Raw genomic sequence first — 27,011 nt, 5'->3', positions numbered from 1 at the left:
AAAAAAAAGTTCAGAAGAAGCTCTAATAGTTTAAAACGATCAAATGTTGCATAGTAACAAGAAAAACAGAGGTTTTATTTACATATAAAATTAATCAATTAAAATATCCAGTAGGATAATTAAAAGCAGTCAGCAGATCGGTGTCATTTTGGGAAAAAAAAAGCAGTAAAGTTTTGTCTTTTTGCTAAAAAATGGTGAAAAATGCTAATCATCAGTGACAGCTGATTTTCTCCTTATCATAAATTTTTTCCCTCTCTGAGTATAAAAGACGTTATCGAAGCCTTCACAAAGCGGCTCATACCCTTTTAGTGCTGATTAGACCTACTGTAAACCTCAGAGTTAACATCTCAGAAAAATTATGCGCTTCTACTAAAAAGTGCTGAAATACTGGCCACAGCTGAAGTCACAGGAAGAAGGGGGACGGTTGACCTTCTGGTGTGCAGTGAGTAGAGACTGGGAACTGTGTGCATGAAGAGGAGTGTGTATTCAATGTAGGGAAGTGGTATTCCTGATTCTTCCTCTTTGGTTTGAACCCCAAAGAGAGACTGGATCACTTTTTGCTAATAGCAAAAAGTACCGGTATGTTTAAGACGAAGTTTGTGTTTCTTGACTCCAATAGTGGAGTAACGGTATTTTGTATGCTTTCCTCTCCTGTGTGTGTTTCTGTCTGTCCTGACACGTTTCTCTCTCTAGCCACAGTCACTGTCACTCCAGGTCTTCGGCTAAACAAGTTGTTGAGCGTTTCTGCTTGACTGGACAGCCTGTCGCCACATCTGTCACTTTGCAGAAAACCCTGTGCCTGATTCCCTTCGACCCCCCGTTGCATGTTTTTGTGTCTGTGTGTATTTGGGTGGGGGGGCAATTTAACTGTAAAGCTACTTGCCTAGTAGCTAAAACTGTATGTAGCAAGATGTTTGTTTTACTTTGCTTCTAGACGTTTAGTTTTCTGCAGTAGTAGCCTTTGTTGCAATGAGCTCTATCTGAGATGCAACTCACAGTAAACAATTTCTGGATCCAACAATTAATTATGCACCAATTAATGTTGTTGGCCGAATGTTGTCTTTTTCCCCCGCCAAAATGACCTCAGACAAGAAAACCTAATTTCTGCCATTCAATACCAAAAAAATTACAAAATGCTTAAAAAAAGACACCGAGGGAGGATAAGAAGGACGGATGCAACAACATTGTCATCCCCTATGTAGCCGGTGTATCAGAGAAACTCAGGAGAGTTTTCTCCAAGCACGACATCCCAGTGTACTTCAGACCCAGCAACACGCTCAGACAGAAACTGGTTCATCCCAAACACAAAACTTCAAAACACAAACTCAACAATGTGGTGCATGCTGTACAGTGCAGCGAGGAATGCCCAGACCTCTACATTGGAGAAACCAAACAGCCACTTCACAAGCGCATGGCACAATATAGAAGAGCCACCTCCATGGGACAAGACTCAGCAGTTCATCTGCATCTAAAGGACAAAGGTCACTCTTTCGATGATGCCAATGTTCACATTTTGGACAGAGAGGACAGATGGTTTGAAAGAGGAGTGAAAGAAGCCATTTACGTCCACTGTGAGCGACCATCTTTGAACAGAGGCGGTGGTTTACGACACCAACTGTCTGCCATCTATAATCCAGTTTTGAGTTCCCTTCCCAGACGCCTTAACGCCCACTCACATCCTGGGCCATCTGATCTCAGGAAATCACATGATAGGGTGGGGCCAGGTTTCCCAATGAGCTCACCCGAAGCCCTGGCTGATTGGGACCCACACCCAGTTTCACACCTCGGCTCATGCGATTAGAGGATCATCAGGGGGTCCTTTGTCCCTCTTTGGGGGGAAACTCCCACTGGGTTTAAATCTGGCACTCTCCACCATTTGACCTTAGAACTGAAGAAGCTTCTCGGATGAGAGGTGAAACGTCTTCAAGACACTTAAACAAGTCCAGACACTTTTCTTTCCAAGCTCCTTAGACTACGACCACCTGGATGACTGAGAACCTTCACAGATATATAAGGAAAAGCTCCTTTATATTTTTCTGTGTTTTATCCTCAGTTACTTTGACACAAAGGCATCTGCTGTGATGCTTACAACTCTGATAAACTGATGAAGTTGCAGCTGTATTTTGATACTGAGATAGTTTGTCTGGGCATTTCATTTCCAAGCAGGAACCTCAGAAACACCCCTCAGGGTTAACAGGTGAACAAAAAACAAAACTTTCAAATGTTTTATTTTATTTTTTACGTTTTCTATTTTTTCAATTGGGTTGCAAGTTTCTAAGAACTGAAAATCAGACCCCTTCTTGTGGACTTGCACTTTACTTTTTATGTATATCCTTGTCTGCCAATGTAATCTCTCTGCAAACTATGGCTATGGATACTTATGCAGCATAAGTTGTGGACAAAAAGGATGCAAACACTAATGTCTATGCATGTTCAAACATGTGGTTGCGATTGAAGATCGTTCCCTGAAAAGCTTTGGCCTTTGGTTTTCACTGTCTATTCTTACTGGGACCAGTCAGTTCCTGCCTTTGACTACTCTGCCCAAAAAGCACATTATGGCCTTGGTTCTTTGAGAATAGAGTTATTGAACTATACATTTCTTTCTGTTGTATGGACCTCAGCTTTTTAACGGATTTAATACAGAACTGGTGCCTCATGAAAATGCAAGTATTTACATAACATAATATTGTGCAATGTAGCGCTCAGTTAACACATATGACACAGAATAACGCAGTAATACATTTGCAAATATTTAAAACACAGCTGCAAATGCACTGAATACTTATTAGAGTTGCTTTATTAATTAACACTCACACAGGGTCACACAGAGTGCAAAGTTCTTTTGGGCTTGCTACAGTAACTAATTCCAAAGGCACACGCACACACACCGCATAAACTGGCTCAATGAATTAACAAACACAAACATCATGCCTGCAGGTGTCATGAATATATTAGCATAAATACTGACCGGACCTATAATTATTTATCACATTAATGCCCGCACATGCACACACGCGCACACAAACCAAGAAATTAGGTCAGCACCATTGAAATGAATGGAATTAAGCCTTATTATGTCTGATTAATAACACAGCTGTAAAAAGTCTGGTGTGTTTGTATGTCACTGGGTCCTGTATGACCATATGTATATACAGTATATGTGATTATACATATTTATGTGTGTGTATGTTTGTCCATTATGCTAACTTCTTGACAGCTGATATTAACCAGTACAAACCTCAATGACTTTTTAATATGGACAAATTTCCATATGTTATTCTCATGGTTAAAAAGTGTGTGTGTGTGTGTGTGTGTGTGTGTGTGTGTGTCTAATGGTCTTATTGTTTTGCAGTTCTTGGAGTCTCTGACAGAAATTACATCTACCCCTGCAGCACCTGTGGGTTTTATACAATGACATAGTTAGTAGTAACATGCTTAAATATATATTTTGGTATTATAAGAGGGCTGATAATGACTTAATTGAACGTATAACCCTGCCTTGAGAACATACCGAGAAAATTGCTTCCTGACTCTCACAAACTACTGTGTGTAGAGTTCACTGTTGAAGGAATGGCACTATGGTTTGTCACAATCATGCAAACAGACGTTTTGAGTCTTACCTAAAGTATATCAGTTGTTGGGCTTCTTGCATCACTGTCTTGTTAAGGCTCATGCACTCCATTGCAACCATATGAAAAAGAAATATAAGACACTCATTGTACATGTTTGTTATTTTGGTATTAGATGTAATTTCTCATATTATGCATTGCTCACAGATGCCCTTTACACATTTTTCCTCATGCCAAATTGTAATTGGGTGTCAATAACAGGAAAATAGGAGAAAAATGCAAAAGAATATCTAAATTGCACAGGTGTCAGGATATTTTTAAATTCATTCAAACATCAAACGTTTAAATTATTTTTGTGTCATTACTTTTTGAACACTTAAACATTCGTACTGGCTGTCAGGCTGCATGAAACTTTTACGAGTTACTTGTGATTGATTGCTAACTCATTAACATATTTCTTTTTTGTGGTCTTTAAATCTTGTCCCCTTGGTATATTTATGTTTTAATGCTACATGATTATGAAACTTCAGCAAAAAAATAAAAAAATCCTCAGATAGTTCCCACCTCCATCTTTCCCTGCCCATTAATTCACTGAACTCCTCGTATTTTAGTGGAAGCAACACTGTCGTGAAGCACTTAAGGCAGTTAAAGGGCTGCTTTTGGTCCCAATCCTCTCATGTGTAGTCATTCATCATCTTGGAAAACAGGCAGCTTCTACAAGTACACACAGACACACACAGAAAAGACAAGCGTGCATATGTGTCATCTTTCCCCCATTACTCTGTTTGTATTCATATAAACACACTGTTACAGTCACACACATAGAAACAATAGGCACATAAACATTATACTTGGAGCTCCCTTGCCAATTACTTTTGATATATCCATATAGTGTGTCTGACCCATATCTTCCGTGACATCACGTGTGCACATATGTGTGCACATACAAACAAGCTTTGATGTATTGAGACGCTCTGCGTTATGCATAGACATGCACAGAAGGTCATGCCTGCAGTTCGTAAACTATTCAAAAGTAGGTTAAAGCTGATGTGTTGTTGTTTTTTTAAAGGATTGTGTAGGCTCTTAATTGAAGCTATGCATGTATATTCACTTATGCACGCGACACACACACGTACACCAAACATGCATGTGCAGCATGCACACATACATGTAATTGGTGTAAACATGCTTGAGAGATATTTGCATATTTGTGTGTGTGTGTTGGGTTAATCCGTGATGATGATGCTACCTGCCAAGACACCCACGCATCACATCAACAGTTGTTGCTCTAAACTAAGCTGCTTAATTACTGCAATTAAACTCTGTGTGTGGTGTTTGTGCATAGGCTGCAGTGTGATAATGTGTGCAGTGGAGACTGAATACGTGTGTGAAGCTTCTTGATGTATAAAAATGTTTCTTAGTAAAGTTTAGAAATGTTTGTGAAAGCTGCTGAATACGTAAATATCAGATGAATTAAATGAAATTGTGAAGTGACATCACACATATTTACTTGTTAGCCGATTAAACTAATAATTACGTACTCTGTGTACCGTTTGAATCCTTAAATGTCTTTCATATGAAAATTCAGAAGAACGGAAATTTTTTATGGAGTAAATGGATTTCTATTAACAAATCTATCCGTTATCCCTAAACTAAAATGTTTCCCCCCTTCTTCTTTTTCCAGCAAATTTTTTTGCTTAATTCAGTCTCACAACACGAGCGCTCGCTTTTCTCCCTCTCCTTCCACATTCATCATTTAATTTCTCAAGTTGCTTTTCCTGACATCTGCCCCAGAATCTTTTACTGTGTAGTGGTGGGTGGGGAGGTTTACTGTGGAGGCAGACAGCCAGGGGGTAGTGGATGATGGAGTAGGATAGGGGAGGGACTGATGTGACTGAAGGTCAGACGGGCCTTCCAGTCAGACCCACAGTACAGAAGTGTTGCATGGTTGTGTGTTTTTCGTGTGTGTATATTTTCATATGATGAAGAACTTAATGATTTATTGGAAAAGACATGGTTTGTGTTTACAAGCGCGAATTCCTCTTGGACCTTTTAAACGTGTTATTCCACATGTGAGGATTTTATATACTGAGTCATTTTAAAGTGTTTTATTGAAATAAATACAAATTGGTATTTTAAAAATAATATCTTAATATGTTGCTGTCTTTTAGTTTGGCATTATATTCATTGCATAAATCTAGTTTGCTCGTATGAATCTAATTTGGAAATCACTCAATTTACAGTTATGTTGTAATAATATTGATTACACATCATTTATATGTAGCCTCTCTTGACTCTTTTCGCTGCCCTCCATATGAATTTCTGGGCACGCACAGATTGAATGTACTTAAGAGGAAATCTATCGATCCACGTTGGGTCTGTGTTGACACTCATCTCTCTTTGGAGGGACCCGAAGTGTGTTTGTGCATATTTATAATCAGTCTTTTTATTGGTCTCCATGAGAAACAAGAAGAGATGGGAATTGTGATCGGTCTGACCAAAGGTACCAAGTTCACAAACTTATAGCTTAGTCGTAGACCAGGCCTGATTTGTGGTGTTTTCTTCTTTGTAGACATTTGTTATATATTATTTTTTTTTGCAAATGTGCAGGGTCAGAGAAACCCCCTAAGTGCTAATATTTATTAGATTGCAGACACTACATTAAGCACATTTTCCGTGACTCAAAGCAACACATAGCTAAACATGGTGTGAACATTGAGCTACCGTGATGAAAACAAGGGTGTGCACATGCTTATGCTTTAGGCTGTCACATTATTTGTGTTAAATTTTGAATAAATTATCAACCAAATATTCAACTAGCAGAATGTTTTGTTTAAAGCAACCAAACGTGGTTGCCCTCTGTTTCACATGCTTTTCTACCATGTGTATACTGTAACATGTTTACAGCAATTCAAATAATGTATTTAGAGAAAAAGAAATATAGTAGGAAATATTTAAAACCACCATTCCTGTGTGTCCAGTTTACCTATCCGCCATAGTTGCTGGTAGTTTAGTGGAGGAGAAATATATTTGAGTGAACGATTGGATAGGAAAAAAAATTCTAAAAATTGATTTTCTGTAGAATCATACAATTGGTGGCCGTGGAACTGTTACTTTTATCAAGGAACGGGACCGCGGCACATCTCCTACACGCACGGACTGTTTACTCCAGAGATCAGCTGATCGCCCTGATGCCAGCCGGTTCGCTGGCCAGGCCCGCAGAAGTACCAGCTGAAATTTGGAGGAAAACACATCGGGGATGCAGAGGTCAAGGACAGAAGAGAAGAAAAAAGGTGACGGTGAGACAGCGGAGGCTCGAAGCGAGGAGGAGGTTTAAACCGTGTCTGCCGTCTATCGTGATGGGTAATGTGCGATCGTTGGCAATTAAAATCGACGAGCTCTCAGCACTGGTACGGAGTCAGAGGGAATACCGAGAGTGTAGCCTGATGTGTTTCACCGAATCATGGCTGCACCAGGACATTCCCGATGAGAATGCTTCCGTGGAAGGCTTCCACACTGTTCGGGCGGACAGGGACAGCATCGCTAGCGGTAAGCGGAAAGGAGGTGGGCTTGCTGTTTTAGTTAACAACCGGTGGTGTAACCCTGCCAACATAACAATCAAAGAAAGGATTTGTTGCCCGGACACTGAACTGTGTGCTGTTGGACTCAGGCCGTATTATTTACCCAGGGAATTCTCTCACGTCATCTTGGTGGCTGTTTATGTTCCCCCCTCTGCTAACCCCACAGCTGCATGTGACACTATCCACTCTGCCATAGCTCGGCTACAGACTCAGCACCCGAGTGCCTTTATTGTGATCTCGGGTGACTTCAACCATGTATCACTGGACAATACACTACCAACATTCAAACAATATGTGGACTGTCCCACCAGGGGAGAGAAAACTTTAGACTTACTGTATGCTAACGTCAAGGATGCATACAGCTCCTCCTCCCTCCCCCCACTTGGTAGGTCAGATCATAACCTGATTCACCTCACCCCCCGCTATGTGCCAATTGTGAGGAGGGAACCTGTGACCACCAGGACTGTCAGGAGGTGGTCAGAGGAGGCCTTAGCAGAACTACAGGGCTGTTTCGAGGTGACCGACTGGGAAACACTCTGTGAGCCTCACGCCGAGGACATCAATGGGCTTACTGAGTGTATCACAGACTACATAACTTTCTGCACCGACTCCATTGTTCCAGCTCAGACTGTTCATTGTTACCCAAATAACAAGCCGTGGGTGACTAAGGACATCAAAGCCCTCCTCAACAACAAGAAGAGGGCTTTCAGAGGGGGCAACAAAGAGGAGGTGAGGAAGATCCAGGTGTTACTAAAGGACAAGATCAGAGAGGCTAAGGACAATTACAGGAGGAAGCTGGAGTGGAAACTCCAGCAGAACAGCATGAGAGAGGTGTGGAGGGGCATGAAGACCATCACTGGATTCAGGCCAACCAACAGCAGGGGAACTGAGGGAGGTGAGAATAGAGCCAATGAGTTGAATCTGTTTTTCAATAGATTCGACACCACAGTGTCTGCTCCCACCCCCACAACCTCACCTGCAGTCAGCCTGGAATCCAGAGCCACACCACTGTGCCAGCCTCTCTCTTCACATGTTGCCTCCTGTGAGATTCCTGACACCCCTCCCCCACCCATCACCTTCACTCAATACCAGGTTGAGATGCAAATGAGGAGACTTCACTCAGGCAAGTCTGCTGGACCAGACGGAGTGAGTCCCCTTGTCCTCAAGACCTGTGCCCCCCAGCTGTGTGGAGTCTTTCATAAACTGTTTATGCTGAGTCTGAGTCTGCAGAGGGTCCCGGTGATGTGGAAGACATCATGCCTCGTCCCTGTACCAAAGACGCCACGTCCCAGTGGCCCCCAGGATTACAGGCCCGTGGCATTGACCTCCCACATCATGAAGACCCTGGAAAGGCTCATCCTGGACCAGCTGCGACCCATAGTAAGACCACATCTGGATCCCCTTCAGTTCGCTTATCAGCCTCGTCTCGGAACTGAGGACGCCATCATCTACCTGCTCAATCGTGTCTACACCCATCTGGACCAGCCGGCGAGCACTGTGAGGGTCATGTTTTTTGAGTTTTCCAGTGCTTTCAACACCATCAGGCCGACCCTCCTGGGTGATAAGTTAGCAGCGATGCAGGTGGATGCTTCTCTGGTGTCCTGGATTGTTGATTACCTGACAGGAAGACCACAATATGTACGTCTCCCACAGTGTGTGTCTGACAAGGTGATCAGCAACACAGGGGCACCACAGGGGACTGTCCTCTCCCCCTTCCTCTTCACCCTCTACACCACAGACTTCAGCCACTGCACAGAGACATGCCATCTTCAGAAGTTTTCTGATGACTCTGCGGTGGTTGGATGCATCAGCAGGGATGATGAGACAGAGTACCGGGCTGTGGTCGACTCCTTTGTCACGTGGTGTGAGCAGAATCATCTGCAGCTCAACGTGGCAAAGACCAAGGAACTGATCGTGGACTTCAGGAAGACCAGGAAACACTTGACCCCTGTTTCAATTCAGGGGGTCAGTGTTGACATTGTGGAGGACTATAAATACCTTGGAGTACACATTGACAATAAACTGGACTGGGCTAAAAACACCACAGCACTTTACAGGAAGGGCCAGAGTCGTCTCTATTTTTTGAGGCGACTGAGGTCCTTCAACATCTGCCAGAAAATGCTGAGAATTTTCTATGAGTCTGTTGTGGCCAGTGCGATCCTCTATGCTGTTGCATGCTGGGGGAGCAGGCTGAGGGTCGCAGATGCCAACAGACTTAATAAACTAATCCGTAAGGCCAGCAATGTTGTGGGGATGGAGCTGGACTCCCTCAAGGTGGTGTCGGAGAGGCGGATGCTGTCCAAGATAAAGACAATGTTGGATAACACCTCCCACCCACTCCATGACATGCTGGTCAGTCACAGGAGCACGTTCAGTGAGAGACTGAGATTACCGAAAAGCACCACTGAACGACACAGGAAATCATTCCTGCCTGTGGCCATCTCCCTGTACAACGCATCCACTTAACACACTGTTTGCTGCTACAACTACACATGTTTCTTTTCCAACTATTTATTTATGAGTGACTTATGTATGTATGTATGTATATATATGTATATATTGTACTATTCTTAGTTAGTGTATTGTCTGTCTTGTCTTAATGTTGGTTTAAAATGGAGCACTGTAACAAAAAATAATTTCCCCCAGGGATCAATAAAGTATTCTGATTCTGATGATTCTGATTCTGAATTGACTGGACTGGTGGATGATCATTCATATATATATATATATATATATATATATATATATATAACTCAGTTTATTGGAGTACCTTGGTATCAGTCAAACTGGCATACTAGACCTACAACCATGCAATAACTATGCAATATTCCAGCATGATGTGACAAAGTCCTGCAGAGGTTCTCGTGATGTTAGGAGTACTTACATATTTCAGTGTTTAAATGTATCATTAAAGTTGAATTTTTCCACAACAAAAGTGGGTTGAGGTGACATGCCTGTGATTCGGTTTTCAAGTTCTTGTAAGGTTCGAGTTCATTATGCTCTTGGGTAACTCTTCCCCTTGGTGACTGTGTAGTTGGGTCAGTGTAAGTATCCCAGGGTGTAGTTGGTCAAACAGGCTCTCACTGATAAAATCTTGTGTTTCTGAGGCCACCACTTGATATCTTTTCCTCAACAATACTTTTGCTGATTTTAGTCAGACTATCTTGAATGAATCATGCCTGAACTGTTTTGTTTTTCTTTTTAAATTGTCTATTTGTTGGTCACTTTTCATCTTCATTAAAGTGCTTTGGAAACAGGGGAGAGTTCCTGTAGATTGCTTTAGAGGGCTTTGGATTGCCAATTTAATAACCTTCAGTTAATCAGCTATGTCCTATAAACAGCTTGAGGGATAGAAAACTCCTTTTTGCTTAGAATAACACATTTTTTACGCTTGGACAGTTTGATGCTATTTTCCAGTTTTCACAGTGTTAATTAGTCAAAAGTGTTTAATCAGTGTCATTTGACCACTGCTTCAACCGTAACAATGCAAGAAAATCTAAACATGTTCAGATTTGCATCATTGTTTGTATCATTATGTTTTTGTTTTGGAAAGGAAGTGTGCTTATGTACATATTTTCAAAATTAGTATTCAGATAATACCTATTAACTATAACATATTTTTGCAAAAAATACAACAGTTTTAACCTTACAATAGGAATAAATGAAATTTCTTCATCATTTCTGTGTTATTTTGATTGTAAATATAGCAGATATGTAATTGTGTTATAGTTTATTCTGTTTGGAAATACTAGTAATTTTACATTACAGTGTGGACACACTGGAAAGCATCCAGCCTCTTTGATTATTACATATACGTCTTACATGACAACATGACTATTACATGTACTTCTAAAAAGTATGGAAGCTGAACAGAAACAGGCCTGTCATGGAAATAATTAAATGAAGGTGTTTATGATTAAGTGGAAAAAAATCCAAACCTACATGACCCTGTGTGGAAAAGTGATTGCTCCCTAATCCTAATAACTGGTTGGGCCACCCTTAGTAGCAACAACTGTGATAACTGGCCATGAGTCTTTTACAACCCTGTGGAGGATTTTTGGCCCACTCATCTTTGAAGAATTTTTGTAATTTAGCCACATTGTTAATGCTGTGAAACCCTCCAGCTTGTTTAAGGTCATGCAACAGCATGTCAATCAGACTCAAGTCAGGGCTTTGACTAGGCCACTCCAAAGTCTTCATTCGTTTTTTTCTTAAACCATTCAGGGGTGGACTTTCTGGTGTGTTTTGGATCATTGTGCTGCTGCAGAACCAAAGTGCATGTTAACTTGAGGTCAGGAACAGATGGCCAGATATTCTCCTTCAGGATGTTTTGGTAGAGATCAGAATTCATTGTTCTGTTTAGTCTTCCAGGTCATGAGATAGCAAAACAGCCCTAGACCACCACACTACCACCACCATTTTACTGTTGGTATGATGTTCCATTTCTGTGTTACTTTCATGCCAAATGTAACGCCACTCAAACCAAAAAGTTTTGTCTCGTCAGTCCACAGAATATATTTCCAGATATCTTAGGGGGGGATCATCAAGATGTTTTTCTGGCAAATATGAGATGAGCCTTTGTGTTCCTTTTGGACAGCAGTGGTTTTCTCCTTGAAACATGGATGCCATTTTTGCCCAGTCTCTTTCTCATTGTTGAATCATGAACTCTGACTTTAACTGAGACATGTGAAGCCTGTGGTTCTTTAAAGTTGTTCTTGGTTCTTTTTTGACCTCTTGGACGACTCATCAATATGCTCTTTGAGTAATTTTTGTCAGCCGGTCACTCGTGGGAATCTTCACTACTGTTCCAAGTTTTCTCCATTTTTGTATAATGAATCTCACTGTGGTTCACTGGAGTCCCAAAGAAAATAAATAGAAATTGCTTTGTTAACCTTTCCAGACTGATATTTCAGTGACTTTGTTACTTTTTGGGATCATTTAGCCTGCTTTACTTTGTCAGACAGGTTCTATTTAAGTGATTTCTTGATTCATCAGGTCTGCCAGTAATTAGGCCTGAGTGTGTTTAGTGAAACTGAGCTCAACTTTCCCAAAAAATTAGTTAATTCATGATTTAACAAGAGGGGCAATTACTTTTTCACACAGGACCAGTGCGGTTTGGATAACTGTTCCCCCTTAATCAATGAAATCATCATTTAAAAACTGCGTTTTCTATTTACTTTGGTTATTTTTGTCTGATATTAACATTTTTTTGATGATCTGAAACACGTAAGCGTGAGAAATAAGCAAAACACTAGGAAATTAGGAAGGGGGCAAATACTTGTTACAGAGTGCCTGCAGACCGTACCATGTTGAAAGATGCAACATGGTACGGTCCTAGACCGTAGCACCGTACCATTGCAAGATGTCCATTTTGACTTTAATGAAAAAGTTGAACAAGTGCTGCATTCAGGCATACAGCTGACACTATGAGGTGCTGTCAGATTAATGGGGAAGAATCTGTGTCTAGAAAGCACCTTTCATATTGTGAGGATAAGAGCCAAAATATAATTGCAAGTATAGAAATGTCCTCATTACATTTAGTCTAAAATGAAAACTTGTCCATAAAAGCAAACCCAGACACAGCAAACAAGTATTTGACCGAGACCGGGTGTGATGATGGTTTTGTATGGTTTATTCAGGCGCACTGATGGTGTTGTTCTTGGACAAAGACGAATGGAACTTGGACATGCGTGCAACTGTTTCCTCTGTGGTCAAGCTTTCTCTCTCAGCTTGTAGGTTTGGGAATGCGGTCATAAGTGCAGATCTATCTCACTGAGTGTTTTGTTTTACCTTTGTTTGATTTTGTTTTGCATATCAGGACTTTTTAAAATCCTGACATGCTTTTTCACTCCCCTGTCTGTGCTATGCTTTGTCAGGATGAAGTGAATGTTAATAGCGTTTAGGAAAACCCACCCGTGTTTGGAACTGCTCTGACATCAAACTACATCATAAAGTGGTTGGAAAAAGGACTTGGGTCAAATGTTAATGTGTAATGTCAACACACACAGGCCAAAGCACAGTGGAAATGTGTCCCTCCTGACTTTGTTGCATGGGATTCATCTTCCCATATTTAAAAAAAATAAAAATAAAACAATGATAGTACATGATCAATATTCATATTTCTCAATGGTATCAGAGGCCAAAATGTGCTCAGAACAGTATTTCCTAAACCATTCAGCAGTGTACATACTTTCTACTTACCAGAAAGTATTTATTGAAGTAAAACCACTCGCAGCCAGATAATATAATCATGGCAATTAGGCGTACTGTATATAAATTATTTTCAAGTACATTATGAAAAGCAATGGCTAATGTGCTATTAGGTTCACAAATGTCTCCTGACAGACATCGTGACTTTTTTGCACCATCTTGACAGGAGACAATTGTCAGCCCTTTACCACTGTGACCTCTCGTCACTACACGTAAACAAAAGCAGAGGAAGCAGATGTGCAGCTTGTATAAGACCAGATACAGAAGGGCAGGCATTTCCTAATAGCTGCCTCCTCTCTGTATTTGGCCAACAATAACACCGTTGGCACACCTGACACAAAAGAACCGAGAAGCAAGCCAAAAGGGCAAATTACTGGGTAGGTTATTGAGTTGAGCTGGAGATCTGTGCATGGCTGTGGCCTTGAGTAAACATAAGAGACTTTTGCAAAGCATCACCCTGCTCAAAACATAATTAACAGGGGATTCAGAAATATTTCACAGCAAACAATATATATGCTTACTATTTGTACAGCATTATTGGACTGGAATCACAAGAATGTTGTTTTGGAAGGAAGCAATTTCGCTCAGAGGTCATTTCAAAGTACGTTTGGCTGTGAATGAGGCCATCATTTGGTCAGTGTCTTCAGTGTCTGCAACAGTTAAGCTGAAAAGGACAGTGTTATTGTGCTGGTTTTGGTCATTACTGGTATGTAGATGATGCAGTCAAGGTCCTTGACTTGGTAGTGACATTGGTATTACTGAGCCTAAACAAGCTGATTTGAGCTGTCCATGGAATTGCTATCAATGCTTTTCTTTACCTTTAAAAGATGGGAATGTGACAAATTAAATAAATACAGTAAATACTGCAGTAAATAAACACCATTACAAATTAATATTAGAAGATAACACGTCTATATGAGATATGCTCAACCTCTGGGGTGGTTTGAAGATGTCTGGTGGCCAGCAGCAGACGGGAAGGTCTTATGCCTGTGAGGAGACACGTTGCTTAAAAACGTACTTTCTAAGCATAATAAATTGAATGAATTAAATAATGATAGGGAGTTTAATGAACTAGGTTATTATTAAATATTGTCCGAAGGTGAAATATGCATCGGATTAATTGCACACTGAAGCTATCTTGATATATTCTTATACAGTGTGCATGCTGGCCTGATGTGATTTAAGCATGTGTGATTGATGGATGCATTTGATTGCGATTTTAGACGCGGCTGGCGACAGAAATCATTAGTGCTTCTTAATGTCGACGATGAGCTCTGGAAATGCTTTAATTCGACTCCAGACAATTACACCGTCATCATTTTTAATCTATCTGGCCCATGCTCACCTCTATACACACACACACTGTCCAATTAGCCAAACGGTATGACCACATGCATCTTTCTGTCTGTCTCTGCACAGCTAATGATAATGATGGTTGTGTGCATTTGCGTGTGTGTTCCTAATACTTGTCCCCCTGCAAGTGCAAATGTGTTTATGTGTGCCTGTGTGATATAATATGTCTTAACACATAGCTTAAACAGACACTCAGCCATTTCCGGACCTGCAGTCAAATGACACTCATTAAGCTCTAGCGCTGAGCGTTGCTCTAATTTAGCATGAAGCCAGTTGATCACCCCCTCTTGCTGAATTTGACCTTCACATTCCTGCAATCCATGTTTACAACACTGGTATTTTTAATACTTGTCAGTGACTGTCATAAATGGGGTTTCTATCAAAGACCTGGCATATATAAGCAATGACAACAAAAGCTTCAGAGTGGCAGTGAAATAATGATACCTGAGAGAAGGTGAGATAATGACATGGAACCTTTGGAGCTTGAGCTTGGCTGTCATAACTATTTACATTAGTATTTCTAATAACAGATGAAGAAGGAAGTAAAACAGAGTAAAAACCAACTTTTACGTTTATTCTGACAGTTGCTTAAAGAAGAAGAAAATAATGTGATGTGAGGAGACTCCCGCAGAGAATTATAGCTACGAGAGCAGGAGAGAGTTTTACGAAGGGCATTTTAAAGCTTTTTCAGGTGTTACTCATTAGTCAGGAGCACAGACGGTAATTGTTAATTGGACTTATTTTAAGCAGACAGCCATAACGGGCTGTATGGATGTCAAAAATAGGACCGTGAAGCAGTTTGCAGAATGCTATGAGCAAACTTCTGACCTCAAATTAGCCAAAGTTTTGAAAGTTTCAAATATGTAGCGCTAAAATCAACTTTGGATAATACGTGGTGGAGGAGAGCGAAATCCTCCTAGCACAAGCAGCATGGATAATTTTAACTAAGTCGTTAAACAGGAAAAAGATATTTTAACACACGCACACACAAGCTAAACATTAACTCTAAAGTGGAATGCTTGATTCAGTTAATTTAACAGTCAAATATCTCCCTCAGGTTTCAGCCTACATGTTTTTCATTCATTACCGTCAGTAGGTAAGGTTATTTTTAATCAAATTAGTGAAATGTTAACATGAGATTCCCTTAAGTACAACAGTACCCACAGTCACTGTAAACTGTTCCCACTTGGGAACTAATACGCAGCCTGCTTTGATTATTGATGGTGGTTATTGGTGGCTGTTACTTCATATGAATTAATGAATTTACTATGGTTAATGAGCATGTTTATATGTGCGTGCCTTTGTAGAGGGAGTGTGCGAGATCTGGTTGACCAGTGAGGACACCGGTGCTTACGGTAGAGACATAGGGACAGACCTGCCCACGCTGCTGTGGAGACTGGTGGAGGAGATTCCCGAAGGTGCCATGCTAAGGCTGGGGATGACGAATCCACCATATATCCTGGAACACCTAGAGGTATGCGCAGTACACACAAGCACCTCCCCAATTTCACCCACGAGTCCTATCAAATATAATAATGCATCGGTATTAATAAAAGTAAAACACCGAGACACTCCACACACTTCCTTTTTACCTGCTTTGTTTTTCTCCTGACGGGCTCTTTCTGTGAACAAACAATATTGCTTTGCCTAGATTTAATAAAGTAAAAGCCTTTCTGTTTTGCTTACCAAGCAGTTTAGCTGCAGCACTCATTCTCTGCTGATTAGTTCATTCTCTTCTTTCCCTAATGAGTCAATTAAGGACCATTGTGTCCTCTTTAGTAACCTCATTTTATCAATCATTATTGTCTTTTCTAATGGAACAATGGGCATTGTTACCCCTCTCTATTTTCTCTCTCGATCTCTAGCCCTGACTTCTTTGTGTATTTGCATGTCTGTGAGACATGAATTTTCTGCCATTTAAATCTTTTTCTGCCTTACCCCCTTTTTTAAAAAAATTAACTTGTGTTGGAGACACAACACATTATTTTATTCTATCGGTTTTCATGAACTGACAGTCGTGCCTCTTTTTAAATAACATATTCATGTATTGAGTGCAAAGGATTGCAATGTGTGTTTTTAAAAAAAAAAGTCCTTCCATTGTTCAGATTATCTGGATAGATGACACATGCCAACATGTTGTTTCCTGGTCCATTGTTTGTTGCAACCAGTTCATTTTCTTTTCAATTATTTCATTATTATTCACTCTCTAGCAAACTTCAGGAGTCTGTGAAATAGTTAATTAGATTATTAATTGGTTAATTAAAGTTAGACTTGTAAATTTACATCAGGGTTTTGCCATCAATTAAGACTTTCTCTACTTCATTTGGTATTCCTGTAAAATTTGCTGCTGTGGGGATTTGTAGTCTGCTCTTTTTTATGTCATTGCCAGAGAAATGTGAAAAAGAGCAAGTTGCCTTTTGACATTGACAGATCACCATTGACAGATCATCACTGTGCCATCACTCTGAAAATAAACCAATAATGGAAAAGGGTTGAAGTTATAATTTGCCAGATGAGTGCGTTTAACAACCGTTATCAGCTCCCTGTTTCAATTTTGTGAGAGAAGGTAAAGCGTGTTGCATTTTTACCCCGAGGTCCTGCAGTCAGGTCATTAAGAAAGTCTCAGCTAGGGGAGCGAGCTGTTATTCAGTCGGACTTTTTCACTGCTATATGGCAGCTGGTGGTGTCAAGATTTTCTGGGAAATAGAATATTTTGTTAAACCTAAATCTTGCATTGTTGGTAATGAGAAGAATATAAAAACTGGATACATTTGGACTGAGTATGTGATGAAACACCAAGAAAACTGATGGTCTGTGCAAACCTGCTATAAAGTAGTGCAAGAAAGGGTGTGACATCGTTTGCTTTTAGTCATATGATCTAAACATGCATGGATGCTTCATTCTTTTGAAACATCTAAACCTACCTTACAGCCATCAAAATATCGATATAATAAGCAGATAGCATAATGGTGAGCATCGTGTTGCGACGATGAGTGTCATGCTTGTGCTGTGCTAGTTCACTTCATCGCCTACCATGGTGTTGATCCAGCATAGTAGGTGTGACTTGAGACATCATTGTCAGTATGTGTTTGATAAATTGATATTTTGCATCTTCCTTCCTGTTCATCTGCTCCTCTACTGTACGTTGCAGGTCTATCTTAACCCACCGTAAGTGTTTGCCCGTGTTAAGGCTCCTGAGAAGTGCTATAGATACACCGCTCATCCTCTGTGGCCTGCTTTTGACAGCTCTTTTGCGACTTGAGTCTTTTAATCTTTATTTATTGATTACTTTATCTCAAAGGAAGTTACTTTTCAGCCACTTAGATTGAAAAGCAACTTCCTTGTTTTTCTTGGTTTGTTCTGTTTTGGTCACATTGTGATTTTTGTACAAATTATCTGCAAAACATGATAGAAGGTAATGTACTGCACTCTTAAAATCCTTTACTGGGACAATGAGTTAATGATCGGAAAACCTCTCTTTCCTTAAAACTGAGGTGTTTGAACACTTCCTACACAATGTCACAATTCTTATTAAGCAATGTTCTGCTGGGAATAAAATCACACGTGAACTTTTGCTTCAATGACAGGGATAAAACTCAAGGAAGTGGGACCTTTTGTACAAATTCTAGTTAATATTTTAATGTTATATTAAACGTGATTGCTGACCTTGATAGATTTAATTTCTGGCTTATTTTTCAGTCCTATTATTCTTGCTCTGGTTGCCTGTTTGCATTCATAATTTCAGCCCTGATTAAAAACAGTTGGTTTGAAAAAGGAGAGGAGAAACATGTCAGTGGATGAAATAGAGGATGAACTGGGTAATGGTAACCTTGAAAAAGCAAATGACAGAACTTTTTTTTTTCTTCCTTTTTTCTTTAAAAAATAAATTCATAACAGATACTTTGAATCAAACAATCAAAGATGATTGGGATCACTGATTAATGAAATGAGGGCAGAAATGTAAAAAAGTAAGGGGATGAAGGCCTGGGGATAGAGACGAGGGGTAAAAAGCAGTGGGAAAAGTGCTGTGGGAAGCAGCTATAGAGGTTGTAATTAACCAGGGGTTAATGGAGGTGGCTAATTGTCCCCCACATGTATAGGTAGGCTTTCTGCTTGGCTACATTACAATTAAAAACCCACCCTCCTAATGATAGGGAATAACAATTAACTGATAATTAGAAACACACTTGGAAGACACAGTCACTTGGTGTGTGTGTGTGTGTGTGTGTGTGTGTGTGTGTGTGTATTAAGAATAATTTCATATGCTAGCAGCCCTTTTTATTGTTAATGTCCATGTGTTGGATTGAATTATATATTTTTTGCTTTAATTCCTCACCCAATTAACCTACATAAGGAAAGATGGTCTTCTTTAACTTATCATTGTCTTGTGTTGCTCTTGTTCCCTATGTACCCTTTCGTATCCATCCTTTTCCCCCCTCTTGTCTGCTACCCCCACACTGTCCTTTTTTCCCCTTTTTTGCAGTCCTACTCATAAATAAGGGCGTACTGACAGTCATTAAGAAAAAAGTCTTTTGAAAGTCTTTGCGAGCTTCCTTCCTCAGTTTTTCCTTCTTTCTTTGCTTCCTCTTGCAGCTCCTTCTTTTTCAGTATAGCTCTTCATTTTCTCCTTTTGACGCTTTTAATCTTTTTCCCTTCACCTTTTGCTTTTAGTTTTTTCTTCTCCTAATTACTCGTCCATAACCTCTTTTGTCTATTTTCTTCAATTGAAGTCGTGATGATGGTAATCACGTCAGTGGCATGGCGATGAAGAAGGCCGAGTCTCCAGAGTATTTTTATCGTTCATCTTAAAGGCTGAATGATGTCCTGCTGTCTCTTCTTTTGAAGAACGCTAGTACTTATATAATGGCATCATACCGAATGGCTGTGATTGAAGCTGAAAAGGCCAAGTAACTTCTCCACTACCCCTTTAAAGATCACCCTCTCTCACAAATACTCACAGATCAACGCGTCTGCACTGTCTCCTTTTGTCACACAAGAGCACACAATTTCTTCCTATGTGCAGCCTGTTTTTCTTGACAGATGTAGACAGGCCAGTAGAACCATTTGCTGATTAGAGCAGTTAAAGGCCCAATCTGCTCTCACGGGCCACTTCTCCCTGACATTTTAGTTGATTGCATTGTGCTATCAGTGCTTCGTTTTTGAGTAGCTTCACGTAAAAATATCTCTACAGTGCCACTTTTTGTTTTTCTCTCTCCTCATTTCCCCCCCCTCTTCAGTTTTTATATTTTGGAGTGTAGCATCTTTTTCCCCATCTACCCATCTCTGAATCTGTCCGTCTGTCCACAGTACAGCCACATCTGACCACTCTGTGTGTGTGTGTGTGTGTGTGTGTGTGTGTGTGCAGATAAGTGTGGATGTGTTTCTGTGAGCCTTTATGTGTGGGCGATTTATAATAATCTATACTAGAAATGGCAAATGAGGTGTGAAAATAGTCTCCGTGTAGGTAGTCAACCAGTGAAATCTGCTCCCTTAGTGATGCCAGTGAATTTTCCAACTTTGGCCTTTGGTGATAATGCCGTGTGGATTGTGATCGATCAACAGTTTCTTGATAACCCAGTGGAGTTTTTTCACATGAGATGTTATTCACGAACATGCTACAAGTCTCTGTTTATCTATATACATTGTTACTAACAACAGTAATTCAAAGAGAGGACACAGTCTGACATCAAGTTGAAAAAAAAAACCCAATCAAACTACAGATTGATTGCACGTGTGTTTATATGTTCATCTCGAACTTTTGAAAGTTTAAGGAAACATAAAGTAAAAACAAAAATTTTGGACTTTTGTGTGGTTTTCTTATGCTGTGTCACATTGCACTTACCGTGTCTGTGAAGGTTCTCAGTCATCCAGGTCATCGTAGTCTAAGGAGCTTCAAGGAGTTGCTTGAAGACGTTTCACCTCTCATCCGAGAAGCTTCTTCAGTTCTAAAGGGGTCAACTGGTGGGGAGTCCCAGATTTAAACACAGTGGGAGTTTCCCCCCCAAAGACGGACAAAGGACCCCCTGATGATCCTCTATCTAATCACATGAGCCGAGGTGTGAAAATGGGTGTGGGTCACAATCAGCCAGGGTTTTGGGTGAGCTCATTATGAAACCTGGCCCCACCCTATCATGTGATTTCCTGAGGTCAGATGGCCCAGGATGTGAGTGGGCATTAAGGCGTCTGGGAAGGGAACTCAAAACTGGATTATAGATGGCAGAGAGTTGGTGTCGTAAACCACCGCCTCTGTTCAAAGATGGTCGCTCACAGTGGACGTAAATGGCTTCTTTCACTCCTCATTGCACTTACCGTGTTGTCCGTACTATAAGGTGCACTTAAAATCCTTTAATTTTCTCCAAAATCGACAGTGCGCCTTATGTATTAATTCTGGTTGTGCTTACTGACCTCAAACTGATTTTATGTGGAACACGGCGCTAAAAAATCGGTCAAAAAAAATGTTTTAGTGCGACTTCGGCAAGCTACGAAGCCGCACCGCTTGATGGATTGTCGGAGCATTACGGCTACCGTAATGATGTGTTATGTGATCGCTAGCGACACAGCTATGTTAGCATAACAAAAACACAGTAAAGCTGGAGGATGAATGCTAAGTTTTTTCCGATAGAAGTTAACGTGACAGGCTGCTGTAAACAGACCAAACTTCAGTCAGGAGAACAACTGAGATAATCCATCCACAATCAGAGGTTAGTCAATAATATACTGCAACAACATGTGAACAGAGCAGCTGCGAGAGAATTCAACATTAATGGATCGATGGTACGAAAGTGGAGGAAGCAAGAAGAATGAGTTGAGTAAAGTTTGACTTATCTGGCTGTTTTGTTTCGCTTAAATAATAATAATGGATTGCATTTGTATAGCACTTTTCGAGCCCCTCAAAGCGCTTTACAATTCCACTATTCATTCACTCTCACATTCACACACTGGTGGAGGCAGCTACAGTTGTAGCCACAGCTGCCCTGGGGTAGACTGACAGAAGCGAGGCTGCCATATCGCGCCATCGGCCCCTCTGGCCATCACCAGTAGGGGGTAGGTGAAGTGTCTTGCCCAAGGACACAACGACCGAGACTGTCCGAGCCGGGGCTCGAACCGGCAACCTTCCGGTTACAAGACGAACTCCCAAACCGTGAGCCACGATCGCCCCTTATAATCCGGGTGCGCCTTATGGTCCGAAAATATGGTAATTTTAGTTCATATTTCATTTTATTTGGTTGCTTTTTATTTTTATTTTTTTCCCTCCCACTTTTATCACTTATCAGAAGCATTCCCCTGTGTGCCCTGATAAACTACCAAATAGCTGTAGCACAGCAAAAGGTCTGTCCCATACATACACTAATGATTATACACTAGACACCCGTTCACAGAAACACAGCCACAACCGTCTCTTGCCCGGGCTCAAGGGCAGCTGTATAGAAACACCCTCTCAATCCATTTTCATTTTAATGAAGCCTTTGGGAGCCTCTTCACATTAGAGGCCTAATGTAGCATTTTGTGTGAGGAACTAAACCAAATGAAAGCTCACAGCAAAGCTATTCGGATGTGCCTCTGTTGCGCCTTTAGACTGTAGTTTAGTTGTATTTTTGAGTGACTTGTTGTGCATGTCCCCTTAAAAACAAAGTTTGTCACAGTCACAGAAAACACTTGCACATGACAAATTCTACACATACACCCAATTCACCTTTAACCGTGCAATGCATTTCATTCTAAGAGGTGTGCAGCAAGCTTGGTATAGATGCCAAGGAAAATCAAGCACAGCTTGAAGTGTTTAAAATGTCTATTTCACTTTCTGAAGTGTGGTTGTGCTTGGTCATGTACACACAAATACTGACTTGTCCTGGGAAAAGATTTCTCTACAGACTTCACTGGGTGACACATGATATTAAAAGATATGTGTTTTTAGAGGTCCAGGTAATCTGAATGTATGAATTGATTTCATCTTTCAAAGCTTTGAGTTTTAAAGGATTCTGTCCAATTTCAAATGATAAGACGGCACAAATAACAAGTAAAGCATGTATTTTTTCACATTTATTACTTGAACCTTTTTGCTGCAAAGATAACTGTAGAAGATTTTGTCTCTTCATTGGCCATTTTTCATTTTTCTTCTGGCTTTATGCTTGTGAGTCGGTGCTTCTTTATTTCTGAACAACAACATTGAGAATTTTTTGTGTAGTTTGAACTGTGTTTGAGTGAGTCTTAAAGTGTTACTGTTATTTTCCGAAGTGTCAAACATAATGTTGCTATTAGTGAATAAGTAAGCTCTCATTTTTGAATATGTGTAGGACGCGTTCAGTTAGTGCTCCCTAAAAAACACTCACGGTTAAACACATCTGACTCTTTGTGTCTCCTCTAAGCTGTGCAATGAATAACGCATACAACATCCCGCTGCCCCGAGGAGACCAAATTACATTGAACTGATCCCCTTTGGCCCGTTTGACCATGTATGTTTTTCTCAAATGTTTAAATTCAACCGAATTTCACTTGGAAAGTTAAGGTCGATTTCTTTTGGGTTGCAGAGTTTAGAATTTATTTCATTTTTGTGCGATGTGCTTGATTAATAACATATTTGCAGTCACAAGCTATACAGAGATGACTTGATTCAAAGTTGACCCTGACTTTCAGCAGCCTGCTTAGAGAGAAAGTAAGAAACATTCATTTTTGAAACCCGCAGTATTCAAAACATGACTATCACGTGTTTTAAGCGCCAAACACAAAAAAGAAGGGCGAGTGAATGATGAAAAGGATGAGGAAAAAGATACACAAACAAAAGAAACGGAAAAGCACAAAGTTTAGAGTAAGCATATTTTCTGGGAAATTGTTGTGAAACGTCTGTAGTCACGTGCTGAGGCTGCTTGGAGCTAAATCGACTTTCATCACCTCTCCCCCCACATATGTTTTCTTTTCTTTTCTTTTAAGTGAGATCTGATTTGAGGGGGGGCGATATCAGATCCTTTGAGCTAATTCGCTTAACTCGATATTTTCTGTGTACGTCTGTCTATTTGCGCTGATCAACCAGAGATGAAAAGACTGTTTTTTTGCAGATGAAGACCTGTTGGGTTAAAGAACAAAAACGGTATTGGTCAAGGCTGATTTATAAATATATAAATACACAAAAAAGCTTACAGTTGACTGATCATAAAACCTTGCTTGGGCACATTTGAAGGATCCCAGATTGTAACTTGAGCATATGTGATTGATAAATCTCAAACTAAAGTTAATGGCACATCCTTTTTACCCTCACATGACACCAGGATAAATGAGGGTGTAGTCGGGAATATTAAGAGAAAAGCAAACCTTTTGGAAGACAACATCATCGCCATGGTAGAAGCAATTAAAGCCACGTTGAAATGGTGTGTCAACAAATGAAGCCAACATGCAAATTAGGAGTGTGTCACTTCTACAGGGAGTGAGGTATAAAAACTTCAGTACAGACTTGAACTGCAATATTCCTGCATAAAGAAAACAAAGCTTTGCTTTGATCTGAAAACTATCACAACTCTAAAGATGATCAATATCAAGGCAGCACGTAGTTATTGAATATCATATTGTTTTTTAAAAACCATTTTTTACACAGCATCATTTACACTTTGACATTTAGTATTGGTAGCTGTGAAATATTAAAGATCCTCAAGTCTTCTGGGATTTGCAACATCATTTGCAGATCTCTATTATACAGTCAAGTGCATGACAAATGATCCATGTGAGGGAAGTCTCCTGAAACTGTGTTGACACCCAGCTACATACATATACGCATACTCTTAACAAACGTACTTAACTAACTGCCATAAAAACACGAGCCAAATTCACATTTTCATACCCGCATTTCAGCCAACATCCTAGATTCCTCTGAAAAGTCAGAAATTAATCAAGCATAACGCTCAGCCATTAAAACAACTGTTTTCCTGTTCAGGAATGCAATTAAATAAGAATAATTTGGCATCTTAATCCAAAAATAATAATGTTCTTAACATTTTTTTCCAACTACTTTTTGTAGAACAGCAAATTTGAAAATTCGTGCATAGAAACAATAATTATATTTCAACATTAAAACATATAATTTTGATTAAAGTGTTTTACATACTGGTGAACTAATCATTACAGAGACATAAAGAGTGATTTTGGTAATTGGCAATACTGTTAATTTAGGGGAAGCTCCGGGATAGATAGTAGGCATGAAGACTGAATGTAGTGCGACTTTTCATCTCATCATCTCCCTTTACAGCTCCTCCATCTAATGCACAGTACACACTGCAGTAGCTACACCCTTTTACACATGCTCTACAGTAAAATAACAAATGACAAGGTTTTACAGGTTAGAGTTATTTGTATATATTTTGCAAACTTTGTAATATATTGTATTATTTAATTAGTTCAGTCTGTTACCGTTATTGTCTTGGAGCAGCTATAACCCTTTAATAATTGCTAATTTCCTTAGTGGTTATTAAAGTTTTTTTTTATTCTGATTCAAAAGAAACTCATTACTACACATATATTTCTTCAAAGCACACAAGTGTGCATTAATAAATACCCTCTCCCTGCTAGCCATCATTAGATCTTATAGGTCACTTCTACTTGCCAGGAAAACCACATTAGAGGATTGTAACTTAATAATATAAGATGGCGCCGGTGAGGTCGGCTGCCGTCACGACTGCTCCGACCACTTTTTCTTTGTCTTTGCTTTTTAAGTTAGTTTTCAGCGTTTCTAAATCGGCAAAATCATCACCATTGGGTACATTAGGTATGACAGTGACACTCTTGTTTCTATTGGTATACAATGTACTCACAATTCGAAGTTTTTAACTCCGGATCCGAGCTGGCCGAGTGAGATCTCGAGGGAGAACAAAGGGAAGCGGCGGCGGCCTAGAGGGAAGCGAGCCGGCGTCAGGAACAGGCTGAGAGCTCGTGCACACCGCACACCTCTGCCTAGCATCCTGCTCGCCAACGTCCAGTCACTGGAGAACAAGCTTGACGACCTCAGGGCCAGGATAAAGTTCCAGAGAGACATTCGGGACTGCAATCTCCTCTGCTTCACCGAGACATGGCTGAACCCAGCGGTGCCGGACCACGCCATCCAGCCGGCCGAGTTCCTCTCGGTTCACCGCATGGACAGGACACGGGACTCGGGGAAGTCAAGGGGAGGCGGCGTGTGTTTAATGGTGAACAACAACTGGTGCAACAGTGCGAACGTTGTTCCTCTCACACGCTCCTGCACACCAAATCTGGAACTACTGTCCATCATGTGTCGTCCTTTTTATCTACCTCGGGAATTTACATCGGTCATTGTAAGTGCCGTTTATATTCCACCACAAGCGGACACGGTCACCGCCTTATGCGAGCTGCATGAGGCACTCACACAGCACCAGACACAACACCGGGACGCTGCGCTTATTGTGACAGGGGACTTTAATAGCGCCAACCTCAAACGCGCAGCGCCGAACTTTTATCAACACATCACCTGCCCCACCAGGGGTGAAAGGACACTGGACCACTGCTACACTACGGTCAAGGACGGCTACAAGGCACAATCCCGCCCCCCGTTTGGCAAATCTGATCACGCTGCCATCTTCCTCATGCCAAAATACAAACAAAGGCTGAAACAGGAAGTTCCGGTTCAGAGGAAGGTCGCGCGCTGGACGGATCAATCGGTGGCCGCGTTACAGGACGCACTCGATGACGCAGACTGGGGCATGTTCAGAAACAGCTCCGACGATGACGTCAACGTGTTTACGGAAGCGGTTGTGGGATTCATCGGGAAACTAGCGGATGATACCGTGGAGACAAAGACTATCACAACGTTTCCCAACCAGAAGCCGTGGGTGGATAAAACCATCCGCGACGCTCTGAGATCCCGCACCGCTGCCTACAACACGGGACTTATGACGGGGGACATGGACCCGTACAAAGCCGCGTCATATAACGTGCGGAGGGCGGTGAAAGAGGCGAAGCAGCGCTACGGGAGGAAACTAGAGTCACAACTCCAACAGAGTGACTCTAGGAGCCTGTGGCGGGGACTAAGGACAATAACGGACTATAAAGCACCAACAACCGGTATGACGAACGCGGCCGTGACTCTGGCAGACGAGCTGAACACTTTCTATGCTCGCTTCGAGGCTGTAGCTAAGGTCTCCAACAATGCTAGTGTTAGCGGCGCTAACGGCTGCAGACAGGAAGATACTGCCAGCACCGGAAACGTGCTCGTCATCTCCGAGCATGAAGTAAGGAGAGCCTTCAAGAGAGTGAACACCAGGAAAGCAGCAGGACCAGACGGCATCCCAGGTCGTATCCT

The 27,011-nt window shown here is 40.9% G+C and overlaps 1 protein-coding gene across 2 annotated transcripts in view; it reads left to right on the top strand.

Moving 5' to 3' along the window:
• Positions 1 to 27,011, top strand: part of cdkal1 (CDK5 regulatory subunit associated protein 1-like 1) — a 259,083-nt gene that overhangs the window by 127,067 nt on the left and 105,005 nt on the right. For both annotated transcript variants that reach the window (XM_086310824.1, XM_086310823.1), the window contains exon 9: positions 16,021 to 16,187. In XM_086310824.1, the coding sequence (XP_086166950.1) occupies positions 16,021 to 16,187 (167 nt within the window). The remainder of the gene's footprint in view (positions 1 to 16,020; positions 16,188 to 27,011) is intronic.

The sequence above is a fragment of the Aulonocara sp. 'chitande type north' Nkhata Bay genome, linkage group LG11 (genome assembly GCF_057382095.1).
Source record: "Aulonocara sp. 'chitande type north' Nkhata Bay isolate Kocher_YH1m ecotype deep benthic linkage group LG11, A_spYH_male_GT1.1, whole genome shotgun sequence".
NCBI classification, from domain to species: domain Eukaryota; kingdom Metazoa; phylum Chordata; class Actinopteri; order Cichliformes; family Cichlidae; genus Aulonocara; species Aulonocara sp. 'chitande type north' Nkhata Bay.
This window is presented reverse-complemented; position numbering and strand designations above follow the sequence as displayed.